This window comes from Bemisia tabaci, chromosome 8 (genome assembly GCF_918797505.1).
Source record: "Bemisia tabaci chromosome 8, PGI_BMITA_v3".
NCBI classification, from domain to species: Eukaryota; Metazoa; Arthropoda; class Insecta; order Hemiptera; family Aleyrodidae; genus Bemisia; species Bemisia tabaci.
In genome coordinates, this window is record NC_092800.1 from 13,550,041 (window position 1) to 13,574,223 (window position 24,183).

General features: G+C 34.8%; 1 protein-coding gene across 15 annotated transcripts in view; it reads right to left on the reverse strand.

Moving 5' to 3' along the window:
- Positions 1-24,183, reverse strand: part of LOC109033903 (plasma membrane calcium-transporting ATPase 3) — a 469,278-nt gene that overhangs the window by 5,065 nt on the left and 440,030 nt on the right. For 6 of the 15 annotated variants that reach the window (XM_072303337.1, XM_072303338.1, XM_072303333.1 and 3 more), the window contains one exon: positions 12,787-12,855. The exons of 1 other annotated variant lie outside the window; for it this stretch is intronic. In XM_072303337.1, the coding sequence (XP_072159438.1) occupies positions 12,787-12,855 (69 nt within the window). Of the gene's footprint in view, position 1; positions 3,362-5,803; positions 5,881-12,786; positions 12,856-14,969; positions 16,171-24,183 lie in introns of those variants that run through there. 8 more of the 15 variants (XM_072303344.1, XM_072303340.1, XM_072303336.1 and 5 more) reach the window with 6 other exon arrangements.

The window sequence follows — 24,183 nt, forward strand, 5'->3', positions numbered from 1 at the left end:
TAACAAAGAACAGACACAATAGTCAACAGCCGAACACTTGAGCAACACTTCATGCTAACAAAAAAAAACATGCTCACTACCAACTCATCGCTTAGGATGCGCATGTGCTTCACCAACTTTCATGTGGGTATATTTCAATTTCAGCAAAATCCACACAAAGCATCTCTAGATCGGTTAAGCGTTAATCTACCTCAACCGTGTTTCTTCATCGAAATTTTATGCAAAACACGTTCCTTGTAAATGAGAGCTTAGCATTTACAGTTTAAACTAAAACCAATCAATTCAAAATAACCACTAAAGAGAAAAATCAAAATCAGCGTTGGTTAAATCGGCTTCTGAAAAATCCAACAGACTGAGCAAATTATTTGAGTTTTGTTTTACATACTGCCCCTCTCCTCTGATAAACAAAATTTGTTGAATACTCAGAGAAATGAAGCCCACAGAGAATTTTTTACTATTATGAAGCACACTGAAGAATATTAATTTAAGCAATGTCTGATTTGACTTGAATAGACTTCGTTCTTGGGATAAGTGAAAAGATTGAATTTAGGAACATGGAAAAGTCCGATTTTCTTGCTTCACAACAAGATTACTATATTCTATAGAGAATTTTGACGAAAAAACACGTTTTGGAATGATCCATTTCTTACCCTGAATAGTGCTGCATTATCAAAAACTTACGCACTCGCATGTCCTCCAACTCTCATCGGAATGAGTATCTTAATGGTGAACCTCTATTTATCTGCATTTTTTACGAGTTACATTTGCAGACTTTAAGCATCATTAAAATAACATGACAGCATGAAAATTCTTGACCTTTCAAATTTAGCTACTTCACTGACGCACAAATAAAAAAGTACAACTTGATCTCCACTCAAAAACATTTGATTTTTTTCAAGACACACACATCAGAGTCACAGAGAAAAAAAATCTGATTTTTTCACATGGGGAGAAAAACAAAATGAGAACGCTAAATAAGACATGTTGGTCCTGACAAACATGGTTATTTGTTCCTGGCATATGTATTTTAATACCATCAAGATTGTGCCTCAAACAAAATCAACAAGAAAGCTGATAAAATGTAGAGAAAAAAATTAGATAAAAAGCAAAAATAAGCTTGGGTAGAGACTTCTCCTTTTTGTTCATTAGCTCAATTGTTTCGAAAACTAAAGACGCAAACAAATTGCTGGTAGTTGGCTTACAGCCAATCTTATTCATAAAATGATCAGAAAAAAATTCAGCCCCAGAATAATGAATTGCTTTGAGTCCTATGAAATTCTTTAAGTAAAAGAGGCTCCATTTATCAGAGACTGGGAGATTTCATTGACATAAGTCCATGCAAAATAAGGCTGCACATTTTTAGACAGACATCACACAATCTTCTGTTGTAGTCATAAAGTGTGTAAACTTATTTGGCGTGGACCCTAATAGGAAAGGCCTTCGTTAAAATTTACAGTTTTGAGTTCAAAGCCAGTTTTGGCCAAATATAGAATACACTCTCAGCATGGACACAGCCAATGATTGAAATTGTAAACTTTGCAATGCTACAGCACCAAAACCAGCTCCAAACTTAAGCTAAAACTTTTCATAGAGGCGTGTCTCATTGTAAAAGTTAGGTTTTAGCCACAGGTCTTGAAATTCCCAGGTTCTCTGATTAAGACCCAAGCTCTTTCTTTGTCAAAACTTAGCAGGAATCATACTTGAAAACATTGCAGATGAGTAAAAAGCTAATGAGAAAGAAAAATAATACAATTATAAAAAATGAGAAAACACAAAAAAGTGCAATTGAGAGGAGAGCGTTTCAAGCACAAAAAAAGGCAGCTTAAGCAGGGTCAAAGATTCAAAGGAACAGAGAGCAACACTGATGAAACTGGATTCGGATTAAAATTAGGTACGTGCATTATCCTGAAGGGGGAAAAATGCACAGCTAAGATTAACAATACTCTACGGGTAATATTAACAGCCGAAAAAGTTTTAAATGCTCAGTCGAGTCAGGCACAGTTGAATATCTACACAAAGCAAGATTATTTCGGGGACACAACCACAGATGATCTGAAGTAAATTGATCTCGCTGGGTGTAATAAAATTTTACGTCATGAACTCCTGTGACAGGCGAGTGGGTAACTATGTCATAATGGCTTGTCGGTGCATTTCAAAACTGAAGGCATTTAAGTAATACAAATTTTTCGATGCAGAAAATTGATGGAGAGTACTTATTTTCTGAAGCTGAAAAGAAATTGGATACCTGAGGCAAGTCTTTAAATGGCAGGCAGAAAATTTAAAGCGAGCAAGGATGATCAACTTCTGTATGTAATACTTTCATAGTTTAAAACTGAATTGGGTACGTATTCTCATAGAGAAGAGCAGATGTATTTGCGGATTTTGATTTACGAGACATAAATTATTGATGCAAATAGTGCCAATTAATGAAGCACCAGTGTAAAATTTTGATTTTGATTTAAATACAAACTGAAATTGAGGGTATCTTGGAACCTCTGACAAAAGCAAAGCCACCTTTAATTACGGATGAGAACGTTACTGAGAGAGAAAAAAACACAGTCCATTTTACAATTTCAGTTTCTTCACTAACAGCAAACTCTTAGCTGACTAGTACATGACTGATCTGAACTCATCAACATGGTAAATTCTTAAACAGGATTGATTTTCAAAAGCAAAATTAGCTAAGATAACAAAAAGATATAACTGATGTGGACTGAAATCCTTGAGCCACTTAAGCAATAGTTTGATTTTGTGGGAAAAAAGCTTCCTCCTTACATTTCAAATCATACATTCTGTATTTTTCTGTCAGAGAGTTGATAGTGCAATAGTAGGGGAGACATTTTGAGCAGAATACTGGTTGTCGCATATCAGCGCTGGAACTGCATAAACACGTGTCTTGGTTGCAGTGTTTCAAAATCTCCGCGACCAATCCAACGTCATGACTCGAAATTTTCACAAAATTGTCTTCCAACAGAGAAGAAGGATCAACGACGGTTTTAAGAAACGACGTCCAAGAAGTTTTCAATGTCGCAACGCATCTCTGCAGTTTCAACAACGACATACGCAACGGAAAAATTGCATAATGTGCACATGTTTGAAATGTATTAGTTCGAATGGTCTCGGTAATGGTGCTCCGCTTTTGATTAAAAATGCTAGGAACTAAAATGAGGTGAGAGAGGGATAGAAAAACGTTAGAAGAATTAACTTCGTTAGCAACATGCCGTGGTAAATTCTATAAAAGCGCTTAGTAGTACATAAATTAATGATGAGCTACATCTAGGCGAAAAATGGTTTCTGTTGAAAAGTGACGAATCAAACAGGCATTGGTGGCTCTTCAAATCATTTGAGCTTGCCATAATCTCTGAAAAAGTATAATAAAACGTGATAACAATCCTACGTATCAAGACAGTATTTACAAAATAACACAAGAGATGATCAAATAAACAACAAAGTAAAAATTAAGACTCCAGACATCTACAGATGAAGTTACACAGGCAAAATCCGCAATTCATCAGCTTTTTCATCACACTACCAGTTGAATCTCTCAATTCCTAGACAACCCAACTTAGGTATTTAAAGAATTTTCATTTATTTGTATAGAATCACTAATTTTTTGGCTGCCACACAGTTTTTATCGTCTCCTGAACGATTTCGTTTTGCCCGAGATGGGTCCTTTTCGAATCGAGAGATTCAATTCAATGAAGAATGTCGGAATTTGAAACACCTGATGAGAATTGGTTTCGAAAGTTGAATTATCCAACGAACTCAAACCTCAAGTTGCAAATCGATGGCTGAACTAAGAGACAATATATTGTCATCTTCCGGCCAAAGTGTCTCAAGCGCCAACTTCAATTCGAGTGCCATTTGCGTTTTCGTCGCTTATGTTACCGGAAATTTCAATAAATACTGTTTAAATTACTTCTTTAAATCTTCTACACATACTTTCGTAAAAATTTTAGGGATTAATTTTAATATTAGGAAATATTAGCTAACATTTTTAAGTGATTCTGTTCATAGTTTTGATAGTTTTTGCGTAAGACATTGGAGAAGTTTCAGAAGTTTGGCAGAGTGCCTAAACACAAATGGTGCTTGTGATACTTTGATCGGAAGGTGACGACACCTTCATTGTGGCAATCCAAAATTTCCATCCTACTTCATTTCTTGAAAAAAAACGAGACAGTTCAATGGCTTGGAATTTTTAAATGGAGAGGAAAATTCGAGGAAATTTCAGAAATTACAGCCTCCAATTAAAATATGAAGTATGACGAAAAGTATGCAATATTGCAAACTAAGATATATAGTCTCTCAGTTTAGCCATCAAAATCCATGATTCAAATCTAAAATGCAATAATGTTGAGCCTTTTAACGTCTTTAGTCTCAATTTAGCGGGGGAAAAGAGAGATGTGGGACAGGTAGTGTGAAAACCTTGCGAGTTAAATCCCCTCATCTACTGGAGCCAGGGTGTCGGAATACTGCAAAAGGAGGAGGTAAATTCCCTAACCTGACCAAGTTTTTTAGATTAAAAACAAGGTTCCTTCCTTCAAAAGCAGTAAATCTACTGAGCTTCGTCTAACAATAATAGATCAACTCAAAGCAAGTGGCTAGTTTATGAAACAGCCAATTTGCTGACAACATACAGCTTAGAAAACGTTTGATAAAGTTCGTTCAATATTAACAATAATTTGTTTTACAATTAAATTGAGCTTATGCAAGAAGTATCGATTCCAAATGTTTTTGCATGATTCTTCGACTTTTTTGGGGTAGAGTGAAGAAGTATAGGTGAAGGAAGTTTTTGTGTTTGCCCAGATGGATACTGGCTCTTTGGTATGGTAAGCAATAATTGTAGGTACGTAGTTTTTGGGGCGAATCAAATATGTAATTCTTGCAAAAATGTTTGTTAGAGATGTGAGAGAGTCGCTTGGACTGATTTCAGTCAACTCTGAGCTGCATTCACATCCCGTTGATTAGAAACATTGAAACTCCTTCCATTGCTAACTTTAGCGACTGGCTACGGAGAGAGATCCTAATAAACCCCTCCCTCTTCAAGCAAACAATTGCTGCTGCACATAGGGGAGCACTTGCTCTTAGGATACGCTCTCACAAGTACAAAATCAAGCAAGAGAAGATATTGCCACTTTGTGAGAGGGCAGGTCAAAACAAAAGTTTTGTGATCCCATGGTGGCAACGTGACTTTAATACAGTAAAGTGGCAGTGAAAAGACGATAAACACAGATGAAAGAAAATAACTTTGCTTATTTTTTTATCAATAGATAAGGCCTACAACAATAACGAACTTACATAGGTTTGAAGATCTCCGTTAGGAACTTCTATGAAGCACGGAGACCTCATTGTGAATAAGTTAGTTGGCTGAGTATCTTTCCTAATTAAAATTACTTTGATGCCGAGGGCGTTGAGAAACAAAGAGAATAGAAAAGAAACAGAAAAGAGTCAGTATCTTCAACTACACAGGCTCATGAATGTGATCTCTATAGTATACTGGAGGGACAGCTGAGTGAATGAACAATATGGTGACTAGGAGTGGTTTATAATCGTTGGTCGAGACAAACTTTTATGAGCAACATTCAACAGAGGAAGCTTTTATACAAATATTCGATGACAATTATTCTAACTTAGGCATCTAAGTGAGCATAAAGAATAGGAGGAATAAGCAATATACTCGGATGGAAGCATCATACAGGAGAGTTAGGCAATGGATTTGATTGAAACTTGGGGTCACACGACTGAACATCAATTGCAAAAATGTTATGACAAGACCAGATCTCTTTTATCAAAATCACTTAACATTATAGCAGTTTAACTTCATACGCTTTGCGGAACCTGGGGCCTCGGTAATCTCTGGCTTACGTTAAGATATGAGCTCTGAAATAGTACATACAGTCATATGAAAAACGGTGTAGATGAAAAATAAATTCGAAAAACGAAAAAAATATCCTGGGCAAATTAATCAATTTTTTATTCTTCTGAATCTTGGAATTGATTGGCTTACCCCAAATATGAAATCAACTATCATGGTTTTCTCACTTGAATGAAGGAAAATTGAGAAGTTGAAAAAAGGTAAAAAATATAGAGGAAAATTTAAGTTTCAACTGATTGAATACCTGCAACAGCAAAAGCTTTGAGTATAATTTAAAATGAGTGCGGCAAAAAAAAAAAAAACCGACACTGTTTCTCTTTCCTATGAGGCTAAGCCTACGAATATTGTTGAAATTATTTAAGAAAAAAACTGTCATGTTACCCAGAAGAAAAAACAACGGCACTTAGTAATAGTTTGCAGAATTTGAAGATGCAATTTTAATACATTCTCTCTTGTTCTCAGTTTTTGAGGATATTATTAATCACTGCATAGAAGATCATTCATATTAGCTTGTTTTTGGTTTATATATACACTGAATTATTCTTTCATATTTTATTACTTTTTGAGGGAAGGATAATTATTTTTAAAAACGTGAAAAATCACGTACCTTCCATAAGAATATTTGCTCATTGAAATTTTGAATTATTTTGGTACTGAAATTAATGATAAAAATAATGCTTAAAAACTGGGGTGGGGGAGGGGGGCTAAAAACTTCAGAATTTAGATGACTGTAAAAACATTTTTGTTCTTAGCAACAGGCCAGGACATTAAAGAGGCAAAAGTTGAGTTTCAATTAGATTAAGTTGAGCAAAATAGTAACATCTTCAATCAAGCGTTTAAAATCTCAACACCTATTATGATTCTTTGGATAGAAACCAACCAACATCCCAGCTAGAAAATTGTCGGAATTTTTCTTGCCCATATGGAGGTTATTTCCACAAAATTTTAAGCGAAAATGTTGGTTGGTTTTCTTCTTAAAAATGAAAATGAGAGATGGAACACCAGTAAATAGATGTGACAGTTTTTCTTAACTCTATCAGATTTTCAGTCATATCCTATAATTGTCACGTGAATCTTGCTCTCTTCTTTTGAAGACAAACAAGTTTTTAAAAAAACTTGATAGCATTGATCTACATGTAGTTACAGTAGCTATAAAATTTCGAACTATCTTTTAAAAAATCTACGACAGACAGGCAGCTCACTTTATCCATTGAATTATAAACAGAGCTGAGCTGCCATTCAAAAGACAGGTCTACGTTCATTTGAATTGTTAACAGGGGTAGGGGACACAAATCTGCCTTCAAAATTCCTTTTCATGTCATAATTTCTATTCACCTCCATTTACAGCACACATTTTCTCACAAAAAAAAAAAAAAAAATGGTGTAGAGGTAAATCAAAAAAGCGAATAGCAGCCAGGATGCCTTAGCTCAAGACTTCATGGTAGAAAAACTACTCAGTGTTCAAAGGGCAAAAACTAAGACTTAATCTCTGGCAATTCCTACAATACTGAAAGATAACTCGAGGAGATCAAAGCAATTGGTATAAAACTCAAAATACTCATACATTACATGAGCAGAAAAATGAGTGAGATAGGACAGCATGCTCAAAGGAGCAGTATGTTTTAACCGCTTTTGTGGTGAAATCGAATTCATATAAAATGCCTAAATTTATCGTTTCCCAGACGAAGGAACCTAACTCCATTCCAAAGTAGCAAAATTCACTCAAACAATTCATTTTTTTACAAGAATGTACCAGTGAAAATTTTGTTCGACACTTTTCTAATATTTGCATGAGATCAGAGAAAAAAATCAGTAAAATTTTCAGTTAGAAATGCTCAAGATTCTCCTGGTAAAAATGCAATTTGCTTAGTTTATCACCCAAAAGCGGTATAAACATGAGTCCTTGCATCCTACATAATTCACACATATACATATCCATGAAGTAGGTCTCTGGAAAAAAAGTATCTGTCAATTTTATCATGCAATAGTTCCTCGTTTTTGACTAAAAAGTGATTGCTACACTTGAGTCGTTGGTGAGTCCTTGATGCCTGAAATTTTCGACACCCTAATGAATCAATCACCATTGGCTTAAGTCAAAAGATGCGTATTCCAAATTGCAATCATTGCTCATGTTTTATTTTTACAGGGAAAACTAACCACCACTTCCTATTAAGTTTTTTGTGGATTTTCTTCATTTATTATAGAAAAAGTCACATTTTGAACAGTTTTCCTTCATGACAATAAAGCATAGTCAGAGATTTTCAAACATTGCGATTAAGAAACGCATTTTTTGCACTGGGCCATCGCCATTTTGAAAGCAGTCTCTTGGTTTCACTCACTCTCTCTCATCAAATCAATGCAACTAAAAGTAAAATTTTCTCAGACTAAGTGAGGGATGAAAAATTATCATGAGACAGAAGACTGACCGCAAGTTTGAAACTATCCAAATTATGGAGTTTTACTTGCTCCAATGGCAGGATTGTCGAATTGATGGAAATTTTTCTTGATAAAAATAAAAAAATTTTTTTGAAATCGAGCAATAATTTTTCTTTGAAGAAAATTATTTGTATTCTTAATTTCTTCACAATAATTTGATGAAGATGCACACCCAAGTCCTAGCGATAGCATACTATGAAAACAATCGACCACAAGACAAGGTATTGATCAAAGCACTACACAACATACTTTTTCTTCTTTTCACAAATAAAATGAATTGCACGGCAGGATGCCTGGAAATCAACTCTCATACAAGATAAAGGTGTTCACAATAGACATGAGTTGGATTGAGTTAAACAGAAAGGAACCAAGCCACATCGGGATCGAACCGAGAAAAACAGGCTTTAAGTTTAGCTCCTGCATACGACTCAATGTAAAAGTTAAACTTCAGGTTCAATTTCTGCAAAATTTGCTCCAACAAAAACTTTGAATTTTTGGCGATAGATAGTAGAGCAGTGGTTGAGTTCAAAACCACTCATAACTCAATTTTTTCCAAAATGTGGGTTGGTTCCCTTCTGCTTAACTCAGTCCAGTTATACGGCAAAAATACAAGGGACGCCATTTGTATATTCCAACATCCATTTGGACCGCGTTAAGCGGAAAGGAACCAAGCCACATCAGCTATTGCCAAATTTCATTGGGCAATTTAAATTTTTAAATGAAAACGGTTGTGCAGATTTTTTTTTTACTTTCAGTGAAATTTCTGAATAGTGCAAAGCAAATTTTTCAAAATGTTCAAGAGAATTTGCACAAACGTTCTCTTGTAAAAAATGAAATTGCCCGGTTAAATTTGGCAATAGCTGATATGGCTTGGTTCCTTTCTGCTTAATGCAGTCCATTTGATCTGTGGTAATTATACTTGTTTTAGCTCGTTCAAGAGATGATTTCCAAACTTCTCTCAATGTGAATCGTTTTTTACATAAGATTTTGAAAAATTAAATTGTGACTTTTCTCCAGACCAAACCTTACCTGGTGGCTCATTCAAGAACACAGAAGGTAACTTACTTTTAGACTCTCCGTCGCTTTGGTTGAACATAATTTTTGGCATCAAAACTTGCTGGAGTTGGTTAGAACCTTTCATCTCGGACTATTCTCATCATTGGGTTCAAAAGGCAGAGAAAGAGTCTCCTATCGCTCAGAACATTGGATCTTTTTCATGGTGTGCCAACACTACGATTTTAGGGCGCATTTTGTTTTTCATACCAAAAAAAATATTTCACGACTCAGCATATTCAGATGTTTCTCATTTTCCTGCCCGCAGTTTTATGGTTTTTTTTTTTCTACAAACCAATTTTCATCTGACTCATAAGGAATCATGTAAACACAACTTGGCTCCAGAAGGTGAAAAAAAATTATAGAGGTGTCCTCCAGAAAGGGGTTTCCTAACATTATTGGTCCTTGGTGAACGCACAATACTAAAATTTGTACAGTAGGATATTCCAGTTTGGTCCATTGAAGGTAACTATTACAGACATCAGAATCACAGTCGGAGAAAAGAAATGAAAGATGCTTGAATACGTCCATGGCTAAAAAGCAAGACCATGTATATCTGATACGATGTTTCAACATTTTCGCTCCAATCTTACTTTCTCAAAGAAAAACAGGTCAACTTTATAACTTGAAATTTACAGAATAATAGAATATTCTGCTCAAGAAATTTTTCAAGAAACTATGTTGACTAGCTTTCGAAAGAAAAAATAAAGTATAGCAAGAAGCCGACAACGACGCATACAGAGATACATGCTTTCTCACTTTGGCCATTGATGTGCTAACTAAACTATATTGATGGCAAAGCTCCAAAACAACTCATCACAGTTGCAACATTTTAAAATTTCGCCTCATATTTTACTTTCATAGAACGTTAACAAAACAACATTAAGGCTTGTAATTTTCTCTGAATTGGCTTCAATATTCTGTAGCCCTTTTGTACAAATTTCAAACCATTACATTGAGTCGTTTTCCTTCTGAGAAATAAAGTATGATAGGAAATGTTAATTTCGTGAATTTGAAGTTTAGTCATCGATATGATTTGTTTCAGTTTTCCGTACAGTTCTAGGAACGTTCCGTTTGTGATCTAGAATACTATCTGTAAGGAATTTTGTGAGACGAAGTTCGGAGGAAGAGTATATACATGGCTAATTTTACAATCTTATGATAAAAACGCATGCAAAAATACAGACCTGGCTAAATCAAACAAGTGGAATTAAAAGCAAGTTGACGGATGGTAGAAGGAAAAAAAAAAAACAACACACACAAAGAAAAATCAACTGGAATAACCTAAAAAATAAATTTTAAAAAGTAAGAAATAGCAAGCAATGAAAAAAAACTCATTAAGATTGTGGGAGAATACACTGCTAAAATACCTTTCTTGTGATGTTCAAGAAACTAATATCTTGTATTTCACTGATAAAAACAAAAAAAACAGGCAAAAGAGAAATTGTATAAAACAATAAGGGGATGATAAAACTGTTAGAAGACAGAAAAGAAAAAGAAAGAAACTAACTTTGAAACAAAAACTTCATTTTCAAGACTGTTCAGTATACTTTTACAAAATAAGTAGAATCATGATTTAAAAAAAGAAAGGATTTGAAAGTTTTTTTGTACGTGTGTCACAAGACTTTTCGACTTTAGAGGAATTTTCCAGCAAAAAAAGATCTTTGACATCCGAAAGGCTGAACGAAAGCTGACGAAAACACAACTGCAACATGTTGCACAAAATATTGGTGGTTTATAAATATTTTTTATAACTCATCGCACTTCAGTTCACCTACGCAACACTTCTCATTTAAATTTCTTTCCCAAAATATTTTCCTTTGATTTTCCGTGTATCGCAAACTGGACATAGGTACCAACAACTTGGAAGTTATCATGTGTTTAATTATGATGTGAAGATGGTTAAAGGAGCAACAAAATAAGAGACTGGATTATCTTAGTATTTGATAGGGCAGTGGCAAGGAATTTTTGCCGGGTTGATACTTTCTAAGGGGAAAAAAAGATTATCAAAATCCGACCGATCAAGAGGCAATAGTCGAGTGCCTAAAGCTGAATTCAGCCCATCAGCAAACGGTGCTTCCTCCGCCTAGCTAAGCCCACCGAAAATATTGTTCCTAACAGATCCCATTCTTGCAATTTACAAAACGGGGTTTCTTTGCCATTTGGGGCAAAAAGAAAAGAAAAAATCCTAGAAGCTTAATTCACCCCGCACATTACGAAAATTATTTTGAAGAAATGGGTGTGATTTACAGAACCACAAAAGAATTTCTGATTAATAATAAATGCAAACCATCCCTGTAAATTAATATGAGAATTTTAATAAGCATGTGGTAATAATTTGACACAGATTGTGAGTAATCTCGACGCGAAAGACTGATGAAAGAGAAGATAAAACGAATTACGGGATTGACCAACCTGCAAAAACAAAGTTATAACAAGGTGCACCAAAATCTGAAGTAGATCTTTGTCCTGGTTGGGATGGTAGAAAACTCTTGCAGAAATTTTTGAAACTTTAAAAAAGGCAAAGCATACACGCCGACTTATTCAGCATTACCATGAACATTGGGAGGCCAACTGCTAGAATATATTTTCATCTGAATATGTTGAGCTCTGGACAAAATGAAGAATAAGTCGGAATAATTTCTGTTTGACTACATTTTAGGAACTTGGAATTTCGAACAGCAATCTTTGAATCAATATTTTTGGACAGTTTTGCATTAGAATATTTGTTGGACAAGACGAGCATTTGGGCAGTGTTTTTTAAAATTCAATTCAAGCTTTAGCAGGGTGGCTACTAGGACCCTCAGAAAAATTAAAAGTGCTCTCTGGATATGCTTGGCTAATTGTTGAAAAAATTAGGTCTTAGAGAAAAATTGAGTACTTTTTCGTAATTATCATCTAAACTGCGTGATGAAATATTAAAAAAATATGTTCTGGAGGGTTCTGCTCTTGCTACGTAGTATCGAGCCCACAAGGAAATGCTCGGTGCATATTATTAGCGACAGCTGCTTTAAGTAACAAGGACAATGCAAAAATTCCTGTAAAATAGTGTTCCTATTAATTCAACTTAAGCTTCCTGTAATGTAATAAGTACATTCAGCTTTATTCTCATTAATTTTGATTCGCTTACGGATAGTCATTTTTCTTGGTTCATATGAACATTTTTGGATCTCTCTTAATTCAAAATAATTTAAAAAAATCCACATGTAGCACAAATGATTTGGGACCATTTATACCAATATTTTTGGCACTTTCAGATACCCTGATAATAGAGAAATGTTTAAGGTTCCACTGGAGGCGATATCCTGAGAACAGTCTTGAAAATGATGAAAGGAAAAACGGTGGTAAATTCGAGCAAAACTGAACAAATGAGCAGGCGAGCGAGCGAGCGGACAGAAAGAGATTAGAGGAATACGGCTTACAGCTTGGTCTGTGGAGCTCTTGCTGTATGGGACTGGAATCAGCCTCTCTTGCAACTCACCACCTATCACCTTTAAGAGTAAAGTAAAGGGCAACACATGAGAAAAGTGTGATGCGACAGTAGAAAAGTAAAGAAAATAAAAATATGAACATTAAAGTGCATAATAAGTGGCATAAGATACATGTAAAGTGATGGTGGGGGTAGGGCTGCTCTGAAAATTGCTGCAAGAAAACTACGTTAGACCAGAACTACAATAGAATTCTAGAGACAGACAGTAAGTAGTCGATAGTCAAGAAAAATACATCAAGACTACACATAAATTAATTCTCACAAAGACATGGGTAATGCAAGACAGACAAACATCTGAATCATGTACAGTGAAAATAAATAATTCAACTAGATAGTAGTTCAAAACTATTACGATAGAGTAGAGAGAATGATTATTGACGCAGCGAAAGAAGGACAAGCTTCTCAAACTAGCAGACCTCCACGATTAAACGCTATTCATTCCAGAAACAATCAAAAACAAAGTCCCTTGACTCCAAATTCCCTCTATTAAGTTTCGGCTTGCACACGGATAGAAAACACAGAATTGAACTAAAAAACAATTTCGTCATTTTGATAACTGAAGTGCGAAACCATGTATATCCATTGAGGCGTCTCAAAGTTTTCCTTCCTACTTTATTTTTTCGAAGAGCAGCAAGCCAAATTTGTGGCTTAAAATTCATATAGAATATTCTGCTGACACATAGGAAAAATAAAGAAAATTTTCAAGAAACTATGTTGACCAGTTATCCAAAGAAAAAATAAAATATGACAGGAAGTCTGCAACATCGCAAACGGTGATACATGGTTCCGCACTCAGGACATCGATTTACTATTCTGTATTTTCAATGCTTATTGCCTGAATTCCCGCTGGTTTTGATAGTTTATCCTGCGGAATTTAATTACATTGTTTTCTTATTTCCCAATTGCTAAAAATCCCTCAATAACTGAACATAAAAAGGGGGAATTTGTCAAGACTTAACACATCAGCAAACTAGGTTTGATCCTTTCCAGATGCCTTCTTTGTATTTCATTTGGAATTTCAGTTCTGCTTTGACTTTCAGGTTGCTTTAAACCATCAATTGGTCACTTAGGGTACTAAATCAATTGTACCGAAGTTATTTTTGCCATCTGTTATCCAGAAGTCATGACTTAAATGGATGAAGTTCATCTAGAATGCACAAGTTCAAATTTTCGGATAAAATAAAGGGGTCAAGTGAGACAGGGACAGAATAATGAAGAAAAAAGTGAAAAATAAATGCAAGTGCATATTAACGAGATTCCATTAGGAGAACCTCTGGGAAAAGCGAAATTTTCTGATCAACTTATGTAGACAATGTTGTTTTATAATGACTCAATTGTTTGATAAGACCCTTCAAAGTGGATCTACTTGCCAAAGCAAGAAAGAAGCGGAATGAATATTTGAAATCGTCCTCTTTATTCATGAATGCACTTTCCATAAGGATTTTCATTGACTGACCCATTAGCTACAAATGATACCCAAGAAATGAGCGTTTCAGAAAAAGAAGTTTAACAGACATTTGATCTCTGTGCTTCTTTTCATTATTAGCAGATAATTTTCAAACTTTCAATTAAAATTGGACTACATTCTGCAATTAGGAGCTAAAAATTGTGGCTAATCCACAAAAGCACTTATCTGCATAGGAAAACTGATGACACATACGTTGTTTGTGAAATAAGCCCAGAATGGTAGTTCCTTATTGCAAAATGAAGGCCAATTGATATAGACCATGCAGTGAAAAATCGAAAGACATGGACTAAAATGATACTGCAAAGAGAAAGTTTTCTTTACCTCTCCCTAAAGTCAGCTTCTGTTTAATGGCATTAACCTTCTTCAAGAAGTAAGCATAAGGTTCATGCAGCATAATTGATTTAACTTTAAGATTACAATCTCTTGCCTGATCGCGGGAGCTTTACGGGAAAAAAATTGGAAACGTTCCTAGTGATTTTCCAAATATTAGATGCATGTTATGAAAATGTATCTTTGGGCAGATGCATCACAAAAGTAACTTCCTAAGTGTGCCAATAATTGTGGAGAGAGAAAGAAGCCCTGTGAGTTACGAGAACAAGCTCTTTGTCAAAATTTTTCATTCGATAGAGATAAAGAATTTGATAAAATTACTCTTAACCAAAAATTAATGATTTATTTGAGAATGAGAGTCTGTGATAATTAGAGATTCGACTTCAGAATAGATGAAATGACACTGTTTCAGATACACTTAACTCAACATTGTGGAGAAAAAATTCAAAAGATCTATCAACAATAATTTTTTACAGCATATAAAGTGGTAACTTATTGAATAAATACGTACTTTACGTTTTAACACTTCAATGAGATTTATCTATTAAAAGTTAATATATCTGGATCAATACAAAAATGTAGAAAAATATGACTGTACAATATAAGAAACAATAGACCAATTGGGGCTACATCATTCGATATATTCGATGGGTCCGACAAAAAAAAAGAGAGAAAAAAAAACCATAGATTTTATCTCAAATTTAACATGTTAATCTGCCTTGTTCCAATTTTGCTGCATGTTGAAGAGCAACAAAATTCGCACAATGCAATCATATTTCGTTCAACTAACAGGGATATATAGAATCATGTAGCTACTAAATCAGTCTGTAAAGAGTAAAAGCTAGTGATTAAAAGCAGGTGGGGAGAAGAAAAAAAATAACATAATCAGTACATAAGTATTTACACATAAGTCATTTTCCACTCGACCTCGCGATCGCTGATCGAGGGAAACAATTTAAAAATGAGGAGGTAAATTATTTACAAGAGAACAATTTTAAATTCATAACAAAGGTAGAGGAAAAATTCGGAAAAATAAATTATTAATGAATAAAAACGTGTGAGAGTATAAAGCAAAAGAGGGGTGCCGGTAAACGGGGGAAAGGACAAGGGGAGAGATGAAGGAGGGAGACGAGGAGCGGGGTGAGGATTGGGGAGGGGTAGAGGGAGAAACTATAGGCGTGATTGAGTCCCAACACCAAAGCTGATTGCTGAGAAGAGAGAAGCAAAGGAGAGAAGACAAGTTTAAATCCTTGTTTCATGGGGAGTTTTAGGTAACAGATGAGTAAGTCCCTCACTATTATATGACCGATGAGGGTCCCCCGAAGACATCTTCTGAACGGTTAGAGAGACATTATTGGTCGACAGTAGTCTCACAGGGTCTTCGTCAATATAAGTGATGTCGGAAAGAGGCCGTTGGCCTGTGTGGCTCCGGGAACTGCGTAAACTGTGCAAACTATGGACAGAACGCCGCTCTTCCAGATCCTCCAGGGTCGAGCGAAACGCTCTTATCACCCGAAGCTGTAAAACACACCGACACCGTCACTTCAAGACAAACGCCCAACTTAACCTAGTCCCTACATCCTCATGCCTAGTGCCGCATTTACCATTCGGTAAATCCACTCGTTTCAATGAAACTGAGACCAGTTTCTCACTTAATCTGCTATTACCTCAAAGTTAACTTGGGTAGTGTGAAATGAACAAAAATCAAACACTCTTCAACACGTGCAAAATTGCAATGCAGTGTTAATTTCCTTTCAAAACCGATTGAGGCGTTTTGATGGACGCCATATTTTGTGTCAAAACAACATGAGATATATCGCATTGATTGGTTCCATTTCTTCAGCCACTCGTTATTTTTCTGGAATTTTGTGATTGCAATTCTGTTGTCAGGATACTAAAGAATTCACCCACCAATTTTGACAATTAAATTCAACGTAATAAAGGCGTGGTTACTTTGGAGGAAAAATATTGCCTTCGAGTGCAGTTTTGATATCAGTATCGAATTCGATACTTTTCCTCTGAAAAAACCACGCTTTCATTTCGTTGAATTTGTTTGTCAAAATTGGTGCGTAAATTCTTTAGTCTCATGACAACAGAATTGGGATCTCAGAAGTCGAGAAGAATGACGAGTAGCTGAAAAAATGGAACCAATTGGTGCGATGTATCGCAAGTCGTTCTGACACAAAAAATAGCATTCATTGAATCACCTTAAGTACCAATCCTTAAAAGGGGTGAATAGAGACAGTGAAAAATGCGAACGAGATAGAGGAGAGGAAAAGAGGAGTACCTAACGACTTGTCTAATGCTTTAATCTGGGCATGACTTAGATAGAGAAGAGAACCTTAGCAATATCTGTTCGATCTCTCTATGTTTTGATTTCCTTGAGAATTTATCTCAACCTTTTTTGCTTCTCTAACCAGTGACATTCATTCTCAAATTTTGGGACCGCTTGAAATAGAAACTTTTTGTTTTTTTAAAAACTAAAGGCATTCGTCTCATTATTTAAAAAAAAAAGCCACATTACTTGAAAAAATTACATCAAAGGTAGATAAAAGGGAGAGAGAAAGAGAAAATATAACGAAGCACCTCAGAGGATCTAATTTGAGGGCGAGAGGGGGGGGGGGGGTCCTTAAATATTCTATCAATATTGTTTTTACTATCCACTTCCAAAAAAAAAAGATAATTTATTTCAGGGATCACTTTTTCTTGTAAGTTGAAAGCTGCATGATAAAAGACTATAGGCTCAAGCATTGCTGCACTAATGTTCAAAAGCGTAATACTAACAATGCAAATGTTTCCTGAATTTTTCGTGCGAAAGTTCTTGTTATTGCATTCAGCAGCAGAGATTTACCGACAGAATAAGATAAAAGAAAAACCTGTAATTTGCAAGGATTTTTGAGGGCATCTGTATCGTTTTCTGCCAATATAATCCTGTGTTTTTTTTAGAGTTTGCTTAATAAAAATTACTCATGATGACTAATTTTAGATGAACATTTTTTTTGAAATGCCAATGTACCAACTCAGTGGTTTCAACAGTAAGTTTCTTTATGCTGTGCTTTCGAAAATTGTAAACTCATCCATTTAAACATTTTTTTATCTTATATTTTTAGACAAAAGAAAGCTGAAAACCTGTTAAGAATGTATGATTTAAAGCCACTTTTGTCAGACCAAAAATTCGTAGAGCTATGTTGTTCAACTGACAACAGGTTTCGAACATTTCCGTCCACCTTAGGAAAAAGAAAGTTTAACAGGATTTTTGTTTGTATTTTCTTTTAAGACAAGACATGAAAAACAATATTTTTTTTTCAAAACAAATACTTCGATGAATTTGTTTCTTTTGTTAATCAGCACATTATTCCTGGCTGTAGTCGGGTTTATAAAATTAATTTTTTCAAAACCTCATCTAACTTGCATAGTCCACTTTTACGACATAGATTTCAACATCAATTTCACGACCTCATTAGACTGAAAATTAAAGCCTCCTGGGAAATGCCTAAGATAGGAATAGATAGCAGTTGAGGAAGGGCACTTAAATGGACTGGAAAATTGATCCTTTGGAATACTGGATGCTTTACTAGAAATGGATAGATTTGAGTGTACCTAACTGTCGTGACTACATTGCTGTGTTTCAAAATCTCATTTCCTACTTTAATACTTTGAAAAGAAACCAGTAAACATCCCTACTCGGAAATTAAAGCAATTTTCCTTGCTCATATGAGTGTTACTTCGCAGATACGTTGGTTGCTTGCTTTCCAAAAAATTAAAATACGACATGAGATTTTTGAATAATGCAATGCAGATTTGACTGTTTTGCTTAACTCTTGTCAAAATATTCAATTAACTTCTTTCATGAAAATTCAGACGGAAATGTTCAAAATATATCAGGCCGGAGTTGATACAGCTCTGCCAATTTCTGTCCAATAAAGGATATCTGTATAACAAGATTTTTAAGAATAATTAAGCTTTCTGTCTACCATAAAATATTTGAAATCGGTGAAAAACCAACAAAATAGAAAAATATGAAAACTTAATTTTTGATTGTACTATTTATTGTAAAAACAATTTTTTTTTTTTTGCTTAAGTACGCTCATCTCGGAGGAGATAAGAAAAGGCTCCCTTTAATGAAGCTATTTGTTGATTTTGTGACTTGAAATATTTGCCGATAATTGAATACTATAGGGAGGGGAAAAAAGTTCTTATTCATGGTATGACATACAAAGCGGCTTACAGTAGCAATCAATACATCAAACAGACACTAATTACTCAAAAAATATGTATTGATACTGCCATGACAAAATCTTCCAACTAATGTTAAACTTGGCTGGGAATTTCATGCATCAAAAACAAGTGGATTATTCTACGAAACTTTCTGCAGCAAACGTCAAATGAAAAGGATAAATAAAAAAAGGGGCAAATAAAGAACAGGAGGGAAATTATGTAGTTGCGATAATACATTTAACAATATTGATAAAATATCAATGTTTGAACGAATCAGAAGAGCCACTAAAAGGGAGAAATTAAAATGATTCGGAAAGAAATGATTCAAAGCGGAATTTTTCTCTATTCACCCCAAATTAAGGTGGATCAGTTTTTCATGTTCAATTTCAATAACAGCATAAACAGCAATACACAACTTTAAAAACACTCTGGATGAAAAATCAATGCTCGGTGGAAAAAATTAGAGAGGTAAAAAATAAATAGATAAATCGAAATGACTTTTGTAAACTCAATACAGACAAGAAAATTATGCAGGTAAGTAATTTCACTTAATGAGCTTTAAAATAGCAGTGAAAGTGTAAGAAGCGGAGTATCAATGTAAAACCAAAAGGCGTTTCATAAAACAAGGAAGCTGTTACAAAATAGAGACCTTTTTCTTAAAAGGAATATTAAGTCGTTGACCAAAATCTAGGTTACTTCCTGAGATTATTAATGGCTTAGCTCTGAAAACATATCAATTTGTAACATTGCAAATTACATAACACACCATTTTTTTTTTCTTAAATGGTAAACTGATCAATAACACTTCATAATCATTTCCAGGACTTTTCTCTTTGCGTTTGGAGAATTTTTAGAAAATTTCAAGTGATAAAATTAGTTTGCTTTCCATTCAAAAAAATTAAAAAGGATCTGGAATTTACAACACTGCAAATGAGATATGTTGTTGTAGAACTGAGCCATCATTAGAAGTTGCATTTCAATTTCTTGCAAAATAATGCTCGACAGCAAATAACTCTATCAGGTAGTGGCCGCTAAAACGATAACTTAACTCCAAGACCTCGATTCCAATGTTTTGAAATTGCCATACAAGTATCAACATTGAAAGGAAAACAAATCGACATTATGGCTTTGAAATGTTTCGATCATCTTCTTTCTAAACTAATTTTTGGTCATCCTGTATAAATTTCAAGCCATTATGTTCATTGGTTTTCTTCCCAAAAACGAAAGTAAACAGAGGAATTTCGAAACATTGTAATTGATATGCGAAGTTTCGGAGCAAAGCCATCAAAAAAGGTTTTGAAAATTTTGTAAAATAAATCAAGATTTTCCAGTTGAGCATTGCGATGTCAAGGGCAGTAAAAAAAATTTGATTAGGTAGACTTTTGATTTTCTGAGGATGGTACCTTGATTTGGGATTTTCTAAAGGGGGACAAACTAAAAAGAAAGAAAGAAAAAACTATTTTCTGAAAATGGAATAAAAATGGAAAAAAATACCCCATTACATGCAAAATAAGCGGCGTGACACACAAAAACTTCAAATTTTCTTCACAAAATAAAAAGTTAATAAATTAGTAATTGAAGCCAATACATATTTTTTAAAAGGAGCCCAAAACTAGAAGCAGAAATTGTTAATTCCAAGGCAGGCACACCTAATGAAAATTAACCATGTCAACGGTCTAAGAATCTCTAAAAACAAAATCAAAGGAATTGCTACTCGAGGCAAAATGCACTTTATAATTCGCGTAGGAAAGAGAGACTCTCTGAATGGTAAAAAAAAGGGAATAAAAATGAGGGTAATCTCGGAGCATTGTAAGAAAGACCATTCGAAAAGTTGTCAGAATTTTGCCGAAAATATTAATAGAAAAACTCAAGGTACTGTTCAGCAGTATTATATAGTAGATACATTTCTTTTCTCTGTAAATGAGGAGGCAGCAATTACGATTTTGCACAGGATACATGGTAATTTTTCATCTTCCTATGGGACTGTTCATAAATTACGTCACATTAGATGGATGGGATGAGTTGAGCATACCAGCATGATCAAGTGTGGCTGAGGGAAAAGGGAGTTATGCAATGAATTACATTGTTCAAAAAACAGTGCTGAACGCCGATGGGAACAGTGTTAATCACAGCATGATGTAACGACGGAAACCGAAAATACCAAGGTAACACCCTTCGAAATGTAAATTGAGGCAAAAAAGCAACATCAAAATGTGTAAAATCGAAATTAATAATACCAACTCACAATATGAATAAAATAAAAGCTGACGCACTTCAAGGAGCATTTTTTCTTCTCCTGGGCTGATTCCAATTCTGTTGTGCTAAGGAAAAACGCTGTATGAACATTTGAGAGTTGCCAAATTTCCTACACTGAAAAGTTAATTTTTGAGGAAGCTATGAATATTTTTCCTTGAAATTTTCAGATACTGTAAATGAAATTCTGTAAGAAATTGGGTGAAAAATATCCACAGGTTTTTCAGCAAATTCGCATTTTATCAAGGGAAATTTGGCAATGCCTGAAGGCTCATACAGCGTTTTTCCTTACCATGGCAGGATTGAACTTATCATTTCTAAAGCTGCTACAATTTAGTGTGACAGTCGTCCAGTCCTACCGAGTAAAAATTAATTGATTCTTCCCGTATCTTGTACATTTTCACCCATTACAAAGGATGTAGTTTTCTGCTATTGCTGCAGGTAAACAACAATTTCCCTGAGTATTCAAATTTGTGACCTGAATTTTGTCAATGTTAGGATTAAAGGCACTAGATTTAGATCATCAATTCGAAGATTCAGAGAAATTGTCAGTCATCTACAGTGATAGAAGAAAACTAAGCACTTAGAAATGGACAGCAATGTATAAGAAGTGCATGGGGATGGTAAATTTTGATCTGGGAGGGTTAGCTTACTGTCTTTCCAAATTCTTGGGTAGCAGCAACGGGAAAAAAGAAATTTTAATCTGAATCCGCTCTGAGGAATGCGCTGCCTCAGAACAAGTCCACAATTATTTTGTGAGTTGAGTTACACATTTTTAAATGACTTTTTGCATCAAAGCATGATGTCATTGTTTGGAGGGGGGGGGGGGGTTTGATCTACATGACAGGTGCATAATGGTGGGAAGGGGGTCCAGATTTTTGTGCGCTGTAATTTATGAACAATCCTGTTGTAGCATGAAAAGAGAGGGATACCTCCCAAGAGCCGCGATTTTATGATTTCACTCAAGGCTTTCTTGATCAAAAGGGCTCATAAAACTCTGGCTTATACAGAAATTAAGATATGGTATAAAACTTATTGACAATCTTTTGATTCCTCGGTTTCATTTTTGGCCTCGACCGTGACTCTGGTTGTAAATTTAGCCAAGTACCCCTAAAATTCTTGCTTCTACATATTTTTTTTTTCAGTTATGAGATACGCATTCCGAAAAGGATTTAAGTTAGTCAAAGCAACACCTTGGTTAGATGACACATAGTCGAATTGGATTCACATGGCACCATAATACTGAAAGTACGAACACAAAATCAAAACACAAATCATTGAAAATTGTACATGATTTTCCTGGCGTGATTGACTACAGGTATTTCAATTAAGTTTGTTATTATTGAATACCCTGATGCATTCACCAGACAAAATTTCAAACCGAAACCTGCACTGCTTGGAGATCAAGCTTTGCACCATCCTTTCCTCAAACAAGACTTCTGATGGCAGAAAGGGTTGCACTACAACTGTTACACATTTTGAGTGAGCATTAGGATTTCAAAATTCTTTATAGGAAGTGTCTGATCAGCCCTATTTGATGATGATCACAAACTAAAAAAATATCTCTTTACAAAAAGCAATAAGCGAGAGTTAGTTGAAATCAAACATGCACCCAATAAAACAAGACGTTGTTCTGACTTTGAGACATTTCTAAGAGATGTTGTATCGGCTGGAAACTACGGCTGCTCTGATTCGACTGAATGCAGTCCTATATTCTACATTCTTGCTTCGTGTGATCTCTATTTTTTTCCTGATAGGTTCGTTCCTACTTCTGAGGGCAAAACCGTGTTAGTAAACACAAACATTCTAACAGGGGGAAAAAAGGGGAAATTGAAGAAAACTTATGGACTATGGTGTTTACATAATTTGAGTCCATTGATGGAGAACAATAGTGTAAAATACAATATTATGTATAAGTAACTCATATTCCTCCAGAAAAATTAGTGTACAAAGTACCTTGGAATGAGAGAAACACGGACAACCTGATGAAACTAACAAAAGAACCGAGCGAGAAAAACTATGGAATTGATTACACATTTGAAGAATATAGATGGATAAATGCACTATCAACGACCTTGACAAAATATCAAATTTTAAACACATGGCCCTAGAACCTACAAAGTTTTTTATCATTAAAAACCTGATTCTAACATCCTATACTTTACGTGGACTACCGTGAAAAATAGCGAGTATGTTGTTAAAGACAAAACGAGGAAAATAATAGAATAACTAATGTTTGCTACAGATCTCCACTCAACGAAAATATCATTTAACTTGCACAATTCTTTTAAAATTCAAGCTTATTTAAAGAACTTCACGATTTCTAATTTCTGGTCTATGACCAAATAGATGCAATGAAAAACAAGTAAATTTAGCAACCAATTTCAGTTAAACTCTTCTCGCAGTGCATCAAAGAGTTTTAAAAATGAAGAGGAGAGAGTAACATTCAGCCTTAAGAGAGTTGCAATCCAACCATTTGGACCTCTGAAAAATTCGTAAGAGACTAGATGGTGCCATGAAATTTATTTCAAATTGACTCTCATGCTCACTAAAGGCTAAAGGCTGAGACAGACTCATCCCAAAAAAGGGGGGTTGAACCCATATTTTGGGTCTGAAAAACAAATCATCTTAGACTGACATCCTCTTAGACTGACATCATCTTAGACTGACATCATCTTAGACTGATATCATCTCTGATCCCCTTTTCCTCACTTTCTAGTAAACTTGAAGAAGGCAATCACCCCCTTTGTAACTTTCAAAGTTGATGTTCAAAGAAAGCCAATTATGAGCAACCAGCGATGCGATCTCCAAAATTCTATGGTAGCAAAACTATAGAACTTGCTTGTGTATGATAAAGACCGAACATTCATGAATGATAGCTTATACTTAGCTCGCATAACAAATCTGGAGAGCACTATTACAACTGATTACATTCATTCAAGTCTGATAATGAAACATGAGGGCGAAATAATCAGCTCGCTATTGCAGTGATTTCGTTGAAACTACCAAGAAAATACATCGAAAAAGAGCCAATTTGAATATCTTCTTCAAGTTTCAAGT